General features: G+C 39.6%; 1 protein-coding gene across 1 annotated transcript; it reads left to right on the forward strand.

Moving 5' to 3' along the window:
• Nucleotides 1-269: 269 nt before the first annotated feature.
• LOC130918760 (gastrula zinc finger protein XlCGF57.1-like) lies at nucleotides 270-9,272 on the forward strand. Its single transcript, XM_057840773.1, has 4 exons — nucleotides 270-342; nucleotides 2,474-2,655; nucleotides 6,696-6,799; nucleotides 7,556-9,272. The coding sequence occupies exons 3-4, from the start codon at nucleotides 6,734-6,736 to the stop codon at nucleotides 9,134-9,136; spliced, it is 1,647 nt and encodes a 548-aa protein (XP_057696756.1). The 5' UTR covers nucleotides 270-342; nucleotides 2,474-2,655; nucleotides 6,696-6,733; the 3' UTR covers nucleotides 9,137-9,272.
• The last annotated feature ends 4,449 nt before the right edge of the window (nucleotides 9,273-13,721 follow it).

Consider the following 13,721-nt stretch of genomic DNA (forward strand, 5'->3'; position numbering starts at 1 on the left):
AAACGAAGCAAGTTCACTGTAATGTTCCTTGATGGAAGAAGTGCAGCGGAAAGAGTACAGTAAATTGGATAAAGTCAGTGAATACATTTAGAAAATATTTAAATTCTGAGCCTTCAAATTGATGTATTGATAGTGATGACTAGAATTCGGATATGCTGATCGTATTTATTGGATATTTTTTTACTCCAGTGATGTGAAGTCGTGATGGAACTTCCAAACGCTGGATCATATCACGCTGAAGTTTTAGCACTGGAACGTTTCTACTTCCGGTTCACTTGACGCAACCTCTGTGTACGGGACTTGCTATTTACCAAACGAGCTCCTTCAAAGCATTTTCTTTGGGTAAGTACCGAAGTAAGAATTTAGAGGACTAAAAAGTCCCATTTTAAAGCATAGTAGAAATCGATTGGCTGTATGTTGAAGCTTCGCAGATTTACTTAACTTAGTGTAGTTTAGCTTAGCTCTCTGGCTTCCGATGTGTAAAGTTTGTTTTCAAGCAGAAATGTGAAGTAATTTCATAACATGCCAAATAGGGTCAGAATTAAAGTAATTAAACATTGAACAACAAATAAAGCATGAAAAAAATAATTTATATATTGTATATTTGACAAAATAATCGCGTTTCCGAAGTTCGAGCCTGAAAGGGGACGAACCCGGAAGTGATACGTCAGACCGGGAACAGCGATGGCAGCTCCATACATACGGCCGCCATACAAAGCCCTTCAAACAATGATTCAAACAGCGATATAAGCGATAGATCGAGCGCAAGGGAGGAGATCCAAGTTTTCGAAGAGTTGGAGGAAGAAGAGGAGCTTGGAATTTTATGTTGGACCTAACATGTATTAGCCAGACGCTAATCAGGATGCAAACAATGTGCCTAGACTACCTGACATGGAATGGAGACAAGACCCATCGAGATTACAAGATTGATAAGATATAGGCTGTTATTATTTTCATGATTTGAAGATGCAGGCATTTGCACATAATTTTATGTTTTTGTCTATCTTATGACATTGTTAAAAAAAATAATAATCAGATTTCATGTTCATTTTGGCAGATCCGGCAGCTCTCGTGCATATAAAATAATAATATAAAAACGTTGGGGGGAAAGAAGGAGATGAATCGTTGATGGCTTTCTCCACTTTATTGTGGCAACAATAAGAAAACAAAATAATAGCGAACTGCTGCCACAGTCGACCGCGAAGTTTTGCTTCTCGCTGATCTCCTCCTCGCCTCCTACTACTCCAGCGTCTCTTAAACGGATCATGCATAGTGTCTTGTTATGAGCTTTTTGTTTACAAATGTATCGAACACAGGACGTGCTGACAACTTTGTTTCTTTATTAACACATGGAGCAATTACGAACACAGCTCGGGGCTCTCGGCAGGAAGTGGCGTCTAATGGTGTGAGGAAATGTAGTTTTTTTCACACAAGTGAACAGATTACAAAGCACCACTTCAGTGTTGTCCAGAGACTACATTTCCCTTGATTCACTGCGTGACCTGCGCGCCCGCTGATTCGCTGCCAGACATCAAAACCAACATGCTTGTTGTTGTCACCTGTCAGCGGCTCTCGTACGTAAAACACAAACTAGAAGGCTATCAAGCGATCACGGTGAAAGAAACATCGAACCGTACAAATGCAATGCAATGCTTGAAGCATGAAGGTGGAAATACATAATACAGATACAAATAAATGTGCACAAACTCAGGTGTGTGTCTCTTACTGCAACGTGACCATGAATTACCGCGACGCCGACCCGCTTATATGCACATCCACACCCCTTTCCCGATTGACAGTGGATTAACCCTTTCGGACAAGATTGTAGATGACGCACAATTTAAGCACGCTTAACCTAGCGAGCGCAACAACAACTATGATCGGGGATTGCCACGAGTTAACTTCTAACTTCACGGGCTAACGTCGCTAGCTTATACTGTTCATTCCACAACAGTTGGCAGCTCTGCTTTGACAAAGTCATCAGTCATCTATCCAAAAATCCCACTTACATTTTGGCAAATCCTTGATCATAAGCAGACCGGTTAAGGAAGCAGGCATCTTCGAAGTGTTTGCAGCAGAGAACACTACTCGATGATGGCGTGAAATTCATTCGCTTCATTCGAATGAAAGATGTCCATTTACGTGCCCCGCTATCCTTTGGCCACTCATACAACTTTTCGTTTGAGTGAGAACAAAACATCGCCACACACCGCCGTGGCATCTTACCGAGAAGCAATGCAACAAACAATACTGTTCTATGGCGGACTTCCCTCGCACTTCCTGGTGTGACGTAATTTCCGAAGATTGCCGAAGAAAAGCATTTTCTTTGTCAAGGGCGTTGCTATGGGTTAAACAAAGAATCTGGAAGGGTTGCTTAAAAAAAAAAGAAAATATGCTTATAATTGTTTAGCCGTTAATATTATTCAAAAACATGGTTGGCCAACCTTAGTTCACATTTCCACTTTGTTTTCAGGAAAAACTTAAGCGTGATTACATTTTACTGTATGAGACGCTTCTCGACTTGTCATTAAGATGCGACAAATTACTACTGACTGGAGGCCAACGCAATTCCAAACATCAAGTCAAAGAGTCAAACATGGAAAATCAGAAGAGGAAATCCAAGTCACGACGAACAACTGAAAGAAAAAAATGAAGGTAAGATCATGACATTAGTTGTTGTATTTTTTATGCATTATCAGACTTGGTTTGATGTGATTGTTACTGTAGAGAAATGCTTCTTAAATAGTGGGGCGCGGGGGGGGGGGGGGGGGGGGGGAATCAATAATCGATTTATAATGGATTTATAATGGAATCGTAGCCTCTGAATCGTAATCGTATCGTTAGGTACCCAAAGATTCCCACCTCTACTGCTCAGACACGGAGAATAGGATTCTTAAGTATCCTTATTGTCTGAACAGTTTCAATGTGGGAGTTTGATATGATGGCCGCCCATTGTGGTTGTTCATCAGTGTTAGGAACGTTACTTTGAAAAGGTAATTAATTATAGTTTACTAACTACTTCTTCCAAAAAGTAACTGAGTAGTAACTGAATTACTCTATAGTAAAAGTAACTCGTTACCAGGGAAAGTAAGTATTTTCATTACTTTAAAAAGAAGTTGTTGTATGTCAAAGAATTTGAAATTTTCTGAGCAGGATTCGAGTCAATTGAATAGAGAATAACAGACAGGTAGTTGTGTTATAGAACCTTATAATATTTATTGCACCTCACCAGCAACATATTGACAGTTGAAGTGCAACAAAAATAAACACATTTGAATTGCTTACCACAGATGTCGACAAAAGCTTTACCCCGGGACATAAATTACACTTTACATGCACGTTCATTCCTTTAATTTCGACCAACTTGAAATAGTGTTTATATCTCCACCTCGTAAAGGACAAATTTTCCTCTGAATGCTCTGCCATCATATCCCTCTGCATCTGTTTTGCGTGTGTGTGTTTGCTGCACGCGCTGTTCCGGTTTGTGTGTGAAAACTCCGGCTCTGATTGGCCTACCATGACACATGATTCTAACACTCAGCCAATCACAATCACTTCAATCGCATCTATCCAGGGGGTGCATTCAGGTAGCCTCGTCCCTCCACTCCTCCCGTCACCCTCAAAGCGTCTGCCGTCCTCAAAATGGAAGCAGCATTGTTGCAGGCTGACAGTGGGGGATGGGAACGAGGCTAGCATTCAGGTGTAGCAAACACAGAAACGTTAGCAATCTTTGGAAAGCATTGTCTAATTGAATGAGCAGGGACAAACATCCTGGAGCAGGGGTCCCCAGACTTTTTCCTGTGAGGGCCACATAACTTTTCCCTTCTCTGATGATGGGCCGGGGTCAGTTTGTAACAGAAAAGGTGTGACGATTGCAGGAGTGCCTAAATGTAAACAATTGTTTTTCAGAAAGCCACAATCAAATAACCCTTTGTGGATTCTTCACGGATCAAAAGTAAATGAAATAAAAAATTATAATAATATAATATAATATGATAATAAATAATAATAACACTATTAATTAAATAGATAATAACCAAATAACCCTCTCTGGGTTCTTCACAGAAAAAAGCCAGGAAATAAATAACACTATTGGGGAAAAAAATAAATAAAAAATTGGTTCATGGGGCCGGACCAAATGTGGAGGTGGGCCGATTTGGCCCGCGGTCTGTAGTTTGGGGACCCCTGGCCTGGAGTCATAAGAAATACGTGCGCTATTATGCTCGAGTGTTAACGTCACAGAATGGGGGATCACGTGAGATTTGACAGCAACGCAGCCATATTGGAAGCAGGTCTGGCTCGCCCTTGCCAGTTCGTTAAAGAGACAAACTCGTTACTAAGGCGAAGAACAGATATGTGATCAAACTTAAAGTGCCTGTGACACGAAAAAGCATGTTTATTTCATAATACACGCGGTATTTTATGCCCCTGAATGATATGGACCGCTTGGATGTGTGTGGAAGCGATCGCTATTTTTATTTAGTTTTTTGAATCCCGCGCCATGAAAATGAGTGACTTCCGGCTTCGGTCTTGCATTGAGGAGGAGGGCGCTGTGACGTGTACGGTAGAAGACGTCCTCTTCACGCTACAGTGTACTGTTGTGTATGAGGACGAAGGATTCAGCTGATTTTGCGGATTAATACGTTTATTTTTCGCATCACGCCAGCCAAACGGCTGCAGAAAAATCATTCTGTATGAGGGAGAGGCATATGCGCCTTTTTGGAGTTTCAAAAGGTTCCCATTCACCGTGGATATTTACTGTGGGACCATTGGACTTACAAGGAAGTGAGTAAACATCTTGTTTTGTATTATGTCAAATACGAATACAGCAATTACAAAGTAAACACTACAAACTTCCTTTAAATAAAGGACTACTTACGTTTGATCATTGAGAGGCATGTAAAAAGCTCTCCTAATGCTCATTAGCAGCAGCACATTAGCTGCACAACAACTCGAGCCACCCTCCTCCGGGGAGCGAACTGTAAATTGCTCTCCGCCGGGCGGTTTGCCGATCCGCGAAGACAATCGACAACCGGGTCGTCATGTCAAACAATCCAGGCTAGTTATGTGTGATTTTCCGCTTCAAAGACTTTGAAACCTCACTCGGTTCGGGTCAGCATGTCGGCTAGCTGTCACGCCTTCTGGTTTGTTTACATTCTCCGAAGCCTGGGAAGGGAAATGACATATGTCCGATTTAGGTGTCATAAAATATCGTTCAGGAGGTGCGACAGTAAAGGTGAAGTCGACAGTTTTGACCATTATGGAGTAATTTTGCCATGTCGTCCTGAATAAATGCATTTTTATTATTTCATATTCCATTCAGCACAAGACTGTTATTTGTCATGACCATGCCATTTATTTAGCAATTGGGGAAAATACTTGGATAAAAAAAATATCCTGTAAAAATATTGAAGAGACAGAAACAATGACATTTTGCCGCTCTCTTCGTCGCGTTTTCCTCGTTGTGAATAGTTCCCCCTTGACGGGCTGACTGGTCCTTCTCAAGCCATTTATATAGCTATTGGGGAAAAATACTTCGATAAAAAGAATATCCTGTAAAAATATTGGAGTAGAGAGACTGAAACAATGACATTTTGCGGCTCTCTTCGTCGCATTTTCCTCGTTCTGAATAATTCCCCCTCAATGGGCTGAAAAGTAAAACCGATGAGCCCAGTCTACCGCTGACGTCATCCACCTGTTGGGGACGCTAAAGCCCCATAATGGTAGGCGTGGCTAACCGGCAGATTAAAAGACAAATTTCTCGTCATCTGTGCTTTGCTAAATTGTTGTATATAATCGAATTGTCTCAAAATATGATTCTAATTCACATAATAATGCCATTTAAGACATTTTTCTCGTGTCATATGCTCTTTAAGGATGTGAACAATGTTGACCCTCACGAGCAAGCCGAAGACAAATGCAGTAAAGATGTCGACGGGCTTCCACAATTACGCAAAATGGACATTCTGCTGTATTTATTGTTTGGTGTATGTTACTAAACTCATCAGTGATTCCGAAATTACAAATCACTACAAAGCTACGGACAGTTTTGCTGCGGATGGGTGCAGGACCTGCACATTATGACCGTATCAAATGGCAACTCCATCGTTCTTGCAAAAGTAGGCTATGTGTGTTTACTATTTTCATTGCCATGAACCTGAACGCACCCCAAGTCTTGGATGACAAATAAACAGCCACGGCTGGTAGTTTCTTCAATTTATTCAAAGTAACGCACCGCTTTTGACCGTCAGTAACGGTAATGGCGTTGTAACGGCAGGCAAAATAATTCGTTAGATTACCCCGTTACTGAAAAAATAACGCCGTTATGCAACGGCGTTATTTATAGCGGCGTTATTCCCAACACTGTTGTTCATTATGTTTTATTTATTAACTCACCCATGCTACAACTGGACCTTACTCAGACCAAAGCAGGACTCCTTCTATGGTTAAAGCAGGACTCTCACACATAACATAGTACACATCCCATGAACGAGGTTTTGGTCTTTTTTTACTTTAAGTGGGCCAAATCAATTATATTAAAGGTAAACTCATGAAAATTGCTGCTGTAATTTTATTCTTTTAATAAGTGAAGTCAGTATGCATCTCGCCTAATTCAATCTTCTGATATGCTTTTAAGCATGACCATAAATGGAGTTGTTTTTCACATAAACTGCTGATTGTTAGTTTCGCCTCAGATAATCATGGACTTTCAACTGCCAACGCTGCAAGGTTTATGACCTATTTTGCAAGATCTGCAAGAAGAGCTAATCACCAAACGTTCCAGACACACCTCCTTATGGTAAATGGTGTTACACTTGTATAGCGCCTTTCCACCTTTTAAGGCCCTCAAAGGCCTTGTCTCCTCATCTACCTACTGGTGATGCAGCACCAGGAGCAACGTGGGGTTCAGTATCTTGCTCAGCAGGAGGTCCAGTGTGTAGAAATGCAATGGAATGAAGAAACAAGAAGAGGTTCATCTAGCCAGATGAGGCGGGAGGTCGGGATTGTCAGGAGGCTGCGGCTGAAAAATAGCCCCTACCCAGAGGGGAGGGGGGAAAGGGGACACCGGGTGACTAGTGATGAAGAGACTAGTCAACTAGATATTAGAATTATAAAAGAGAAATAAAGTAAGACAAGTGGTAGGTAGAGTGAGAAAAAGTGGATAGGACTCAGTGGCTGTACTTCCCGCAGCATTATAGCTTCTAGGTCAGCTTGAGACTGAACTGTGAGTCTAGTCTGTTTTCAACTAGCCTGACCATAAGATTTGTAAAATAGGAACGGTTTTAGTGTAATCTGAAATGTACAGACTGTGTCGGCTTCTTTAATACTAGCTGGAAGCTGATTGCATAAGACAGGAGCTTGGTAGCTAAAGCCTCTAGCTCCGACTGTACTTTTAGAGACCCTGTGAACTACCAGTAGACCAGCATTCTGAGATAGTGAGATATTCATATCAGTCGGGTACGTCTTAACCCGGGGACTACCTGGATTTCTCTCTACTAGTATGTATATCTCCGACGTCAGCAAATCACGTGATTTTTTTTTTTTCCCCATCCAGAGTCCCGCAAACGTCACTGTAGAAGATCTTGAGATTCCTGAGAAGCACGATCCCCTCCACGTTAAACAGGAGGAGGAGTCCGACATCCTGTTGATCAAACAGGAGGCAGAGCCAGATACCCCTGATATTAAAGAAGAAAAACAGGAAGTTGAAATCCTCAAGTTTCCAATGGGTGTCAGTGTGAAGAGCGAAGAAGACAAAGCTCCAAGCAAAAAGAGCGGAGCAGCGAAACCTTCGAGCGACAGCTCATTTCAGCACCTGACAACAAAAGGAGAGGGACGATCGCAACCGGACAGCCTCTTAGCTCCGCTTTCAGACAGCGACGACATAACGTCACATTCTTCTGACTTTAATACTGATGAGGAGGAGAATGACTTTGACCAAAATGCTTCAAAATCCTTAGACAAGTCATCATTGAAAAGAGACACAAAAGAAGGCGCGGTTGGGAAACGTTTTGCCTGCTCACTTTGCGATAAAACATATACTTGGAAATGCGACTTAAAGGCACACATGCGTACTCACACTGGAGAGAAGCCTTTTGCCTGCAAAGTTTGTGGTAAAAGATACTTCAAGAAGGCAAGTTTAAACATTCACACAAGAACACACACTGGAGAGAAGCCTTATGCCTGCACACTTTGTGATAAAAAATACTCCTCAAAGAAATGTTTAACTATTCACACAAGAAACCATACTGGAGAGAAACCTTTTGCCTGCACAGTTTGTGGTAAAAGATACTTGACGAGGGGAAATTTAAACATTCACACAAGAACACACACTGGAGAGAAGCCTTATGCCTGCACACTTTGTGGTAAACGATTCACTCAGAAGGGACAATTAGTATTGCACACAAGAAACCACACTGGAGAGAAGCCTTTTGCCTGCACACTTTGTGATAAAAAATTCTTCATGAAGGCAAATTTAAACAGACACACAAGAACACACACTGAAGAGAAGCCTTTTGTCTGCACATGTTGTGGTAAACGATTCCCTCAGAAGGGACTATTAGTATTGCACACAAGAAACCACACTGGAGAGAAGCCTTTTGCCTGCACACTTTGTGGTAAAAAATTCTTCATGAAGGCATATTTAAACATTCACACAAGAACACATACTGGAGAGAAGCCTTTCGCCTGCACACTTTGCGAGAAAAGATTCATTCATAAGGGACAATTGGTATTGCACACAAGAAACCACACTGGAGAGAAGCCTTTTGCCTGCACAATTTGTGGTAAAACATTCTTTGGGAAGGGAGATTTAAACAAACACACAAGAACACACACTGGAGAGAAGCCTTTTGCCTGCACACTTTGTGGTAAAAGATTCATCAGGAAGGGAGATTTAAACAAACACACAAGAACACACACTGGAGAGAAGCCTTATGCCTGCACACTTTGTGATAAAAAATACTCCACGAAGGCAAATTTAAACATTCACTCAAGAAGGCACACTGGAGAGCATTTTGCCTGCACACTTTGTGATAAAAAATTCTTCAGGAAGGGAGATTTAAAAAAACACACAAGCACACACACTGGAGAGATAACTTTTGCCTGTACACTTTGTGATAAAAAAATTCACCAGTAAGGCAAATTTAAACATTCACACAAGTACACACACTGGAGAGAAGCCTTTTGCCTGCACAATTTGTGGTAAACAATTCGCCCATAAGGGAAGTTTAAACATTCACACAAGAACACACAGTGGAGAGAAGCCTTATGCCTGCACACTTTGTGGGAAAAGATTCACCGAGAAGGGTAGTTTGAAGAAACACACAAGAACACACTCTGGAGAGCCTTTTGCCTGCACACTTTGTGGGAAAGGATTCATCAGAAAGGGAGATTTAAAAAAACACACAGGCACACATACTGAAGAGAAGCCTTATTCCTGCACACTTTGTGATAAAAAATACTTCACAAAGGCCAATTTAAACATTCACACAAGAACACACACTGGAGAGAAGCCTTTTGCCTGCACAATTTGTGGTAAACAATTCGCCTTTAAGGGAAGTTTAAACATTCACACAAGAACACACACTGGGGAGAAGCCTTATGTCTGCGCGTGTTGTGGTAAGTGTTTTACTCAGAAGGGACATTTAGTATTGCACACAAGAAACCACACTGAAGAGAAGCCTTATGCTTGCACACTTTGTGATAAAAAATACTCCACAAAGGCAAATTTAAACAGGCACACGAGAACACAGACTGGAGAGAAGCCTTTTGCCGGCACACTCTGCGATAAAAGATTTTCTCAGAAGATGAATTTAGAAGTACATAAGCGCAAACACACTGAAATACATTATGATTAATTAATGATATGAAATAACAAAGAACGAAATGTTTTTTTCAGGTGCTGTTCACACTAGGCTGAAAAAGTTGTTTCTGCTCTTGCACCCCTCTTTTCAATAAACTGCAGTATTTTAATCCAAAAGAACTGTTGTGTTTGATAGAACAATATTGTCAGGGAAGTTCACATTCCAAGACAAGTATTAACAGATAGCTCAAAATGTATGGAGATAGATTTTGGTCTTTATAATTCAATCCAAAAAAAAGTTGATTCAATCAAAAAATGTATTTTCAATCAAAGAAAAAGTTACTTCAATCAAAAAAAATGTGTTTGAATCCAAAAATAAATTTGAAACTCAAAAAAATTTATTTGTAACCTATTTTTCTTTGATTGATTTAAAAAAATTTTTTTTTTTTTAAGTCCAGTTTTTTTTTTTTATGAAAAAACATTTTTGATTGACGTAATGTAGTATTGCGTTTGGACCACATTTTGGCTAGGTCATTTGTGTCTTTATTATTCAATAAAAAAAAAATAAGTTGCTTCAAACAAAAAAATATATTTTCAAAAGAAAAATCACTTCAATCAAAAATTTTAAAAAATTCAATCGTAGAAAAAAAGTTTTTGAATGTGAAAAATTATTTGAGACTCAAATTCGCACTTGATCATTTAATTTTTCATCAAAACTGTTTTCTTTGATTGACGCAATCCTTTTTGTGTTTGAGCCATATTATGGCTAGGACATTTGTGTCTAAATCATTCAATCCCAATAAAAGTTGCTTCAATCAAAAAAACTATTTTTAATCAAAGAAAAAAATCACTTGCAAAAATATTTTTTTTGAAAAGTCACTTTTTTTGAAAAGCAAAAAGTTTTAAACTTTTTTTTTTAAAGTGGAAAAGGTTTTGAACACATGTTTTTTTTAAAAAATTGAATCATTTTGACACAAAGATTCAACTTCAACGCTACTTCCGACATGTTTGAGTGGCAGGTGACTACGCCAATGGCATAAAAGTATGAAGCAAGAATAATGGCCACCAGGGCTCCATCCAGCCATCGCACTCTGCTCGAGTCAAGCCGAAAATAGGGCACCGGTAGGGGGGTGTGACATCAGCATCTCACCGGAGTGCCCGCGATGGTACGGTGTGTCCAATGTGGACCAAACGCAAAACTACATTACGTCAATCAAAAAAGTTGTTTCAATCAAAAATAACTTGACTTAAAAAAAAAAAAAAAAAAAAAAATTCAATCAAAGAAAAATAGGTTCCAAATACATTTTTTGGAGTTCAAAAATTTATTTTTGCATTCAAACACATTTTTTTTGATCGAAGTGACTTTTTCTTTGATTGAAAATTAATTTTTTTGATTTAAGCAACTTTTTTTTTTAATTGAATAATAAAGACACAAATCTACCTCCATAAAAATGAGAATAAAAAAATCAACAGCCAAGGATTGCCAGCTTTGAAGACTTTATAGAAAAACAAGATATATATCTGGGGTACGGTATGATGTGGTCCAGACAGGACTATGGCCACACAAAAGTACAAAGTGAGAATACAAGTCTCGTCTCTTTATACAGAAGAAAGGGCGTTGCTTACTGTGTAACGACACCTTTTTCGGAAACACAAGTGAATACCTTTTACGGAAACAAGTGATGATTCCTTCCACGGAAACATAAGTGAAAGTTATTATTGTCCAACTGTGGTGGTCTTTCACAGAAAAACATTCAGAGCCTGTCCTTGGAACAGCCTGTTCTTGGACAAGATCATGTCCTTGGACAAGAGGGAATCAAACCAGATAAGGGATATTTTAGTATATTTTCGAAGAGCAACTTCTTGAAGCATATTAAACACATAGGTTTGGTACTTGCAGTTGGTAACATGGACGCATATTTGTCAGTCCATTCCTCATTGAAACGGCGATTCTCGTTGTCGACTTTTCTTCTCTTGGTCAACTTTGAGCATGCCATTTTATAAGATTCAGTCTTCTATAGGGATTGCAAAAAACTGGGTGCGACTCGTGTTTCACACTGCTGCATTCTGTCCACTCTAGCTGGTAGCATACAGGCTCTCTCAGCTATGCTCTCTCAGCCCCCCCCCCACCCCCATTACATTATTCATTCATTTCACACTATCCTTAATTATTGCCTTAATAAACAAAATGTACTTCAGATTATTATTATTACTGTGCTTAGTACTCATACCTTTACACATACCGTATTCTACTGACTAGCTGGTAAGTTATATTGCTTTTACTTAATAAGGATAACATTCTGGCACAGAAGTGAATCATGTAACATCTTATCAGTTTGGCTGATCAATGTGTATGGTGATTCTAAACACTGATTTAATGTTCTTGGTAACATCTTTATGTATGAAGAAACGCTAGCATGCTGCAATGCTGTTAGCAAACGCTAACAAGCTAGTTACAACAAGTCAAGGCAGTTAATTGGTTTAGGACATAAAAATACTACTACTACTACTACTACTACTAGTCTGCAGTGCTTCGACTACATTAGGACATAAAACTACAGTAACATAGTACACTCACCGCTGTCTTGCTTCCTTTTCTTCTCTTCTTTTTTTTTCTTTGTTTTCATTTCCAGACGGATAACTTCTCTTCATTTTGCCAATTAAAAAAAGGCCCGATCGCCGCCCACTCTCACTCTGAGTCACGTGACACACATACATATTTGCACAGTAAAATGAACACGAAGGTGTGTGTGTGTGTGTGGGGGGGGGGGGGGGGGGGGGGTCGAGTGCGCTCTGCATGCGGTCATCTTGGCCATAAAAGTGACGAAAACTAAGCACTTTACACTCATATGGATGTACAACATCATTTTAAGATACTAAACTAACACCTTCCCTCTTAAAGCAAATGTACAATGTGAATATAATGTAAAGAACGCTCTCGTTGACGCAGCGAGAACGAGTGGGATCAACCAGCCGACGTAACAGGAAAAACACGAAACTGTCGCGCTGGTAACGGCTCTAACTTATCATAAGAACTTTATGGCATGAAGAGGAAATACTTACATTCGTTCATGGACGCACAGATTAATCCTAACAGGTGGGGTGGCCGTCCTCTGCTCGAAATGCGCACTTTACGCTTACGCCTATTCTCGTTCTCAGAATATGCAGCGCTTGTGACGTAGGACAATAACAGGACTGGTTGCTATGGGAACGTACGCAGCGGCATACCGCATACCCAAGGAACCTTGCTAAAAGGAGGATTAAAATTGCTAATAAAATTGTTTAGGATTATTTTAGATGCATATGTGTTATATTTTTCTTATAGAGTATTCAACGAGGAATACGATAGACCCATTAATAGACTTTCTTGGAAAAATCACCATTTCTTTAACCCTTTAACACCTAAGCCTATTTTGGCCGAATTTGCATGCATTTGATGTTGCCTTTATATTTCAAAGAAAAAATTGTTCACAATGGCCAAGTTGGGTCCCTTTTTTAAGGACACCTTGAACTTCATGTCCAAACTGTTGTTTTCTTCACTGACCAATTATAATCCACATTTTGGACCCAAAAAGACAAAAAAAAACGCAAAATATTTTTTCAAAATTTGTAATGTTGATGTCCCATTGACAACCAAACATGCTCGACCAAACGTTTTGAAGCTTGATAATATTTATTCTACTTGTTAGGATAAACATTCAATAGAAAAAAATAAGATTGAATAGTTTTATGTCTGACAATTCAACACAAACAGCCAGTATGGTCATAGGCGTTTTTGGCCTTTACACATACTATGGTCCAAACGGGTTATGTATAGTGCAAAATAGTGAGAAAAAAATATATATATATGTCATCTAACACAAAAAGGGTTTGGAGGATATCTCTTTGTGAAGTTAGGTATTATACCCATCACCTTATC

Source organism: Corythoichthys intestinalis, chromosome 1 (assembly GCF_030265065.1).
Source record: "Corythoichthys intestinalis isolate RoL2023-P3 chromosome 1, ASM3026506v1, whole genome shotgun sequence".
Lineage (NCBI taxonomy): Eukaryota > Metazoa > Chordata > Actinopteri > Syngnathiformes > Syngnathidae > Corythoichthys > Corythoichthys intestinalis.

What these genes read in the sequence shown, in the direction of transcription:
- LOC130918760 (XM_057840773.1), top strand. Translation starts at nt 6,734, where the DNA reads ATGACCTATTTTGCAAGATCTGCAAGAAGAGCTAATCACCAAACGTTC. An exon ending in TCCAGACACACCTCCTTATG is followed by an intron (nt 6,800 to 7,555) that starts GTAAATGGTGTT and finishes TTCCCCATCCAG; the next exon opens with AGTCCCGCAAACGTCACTGT.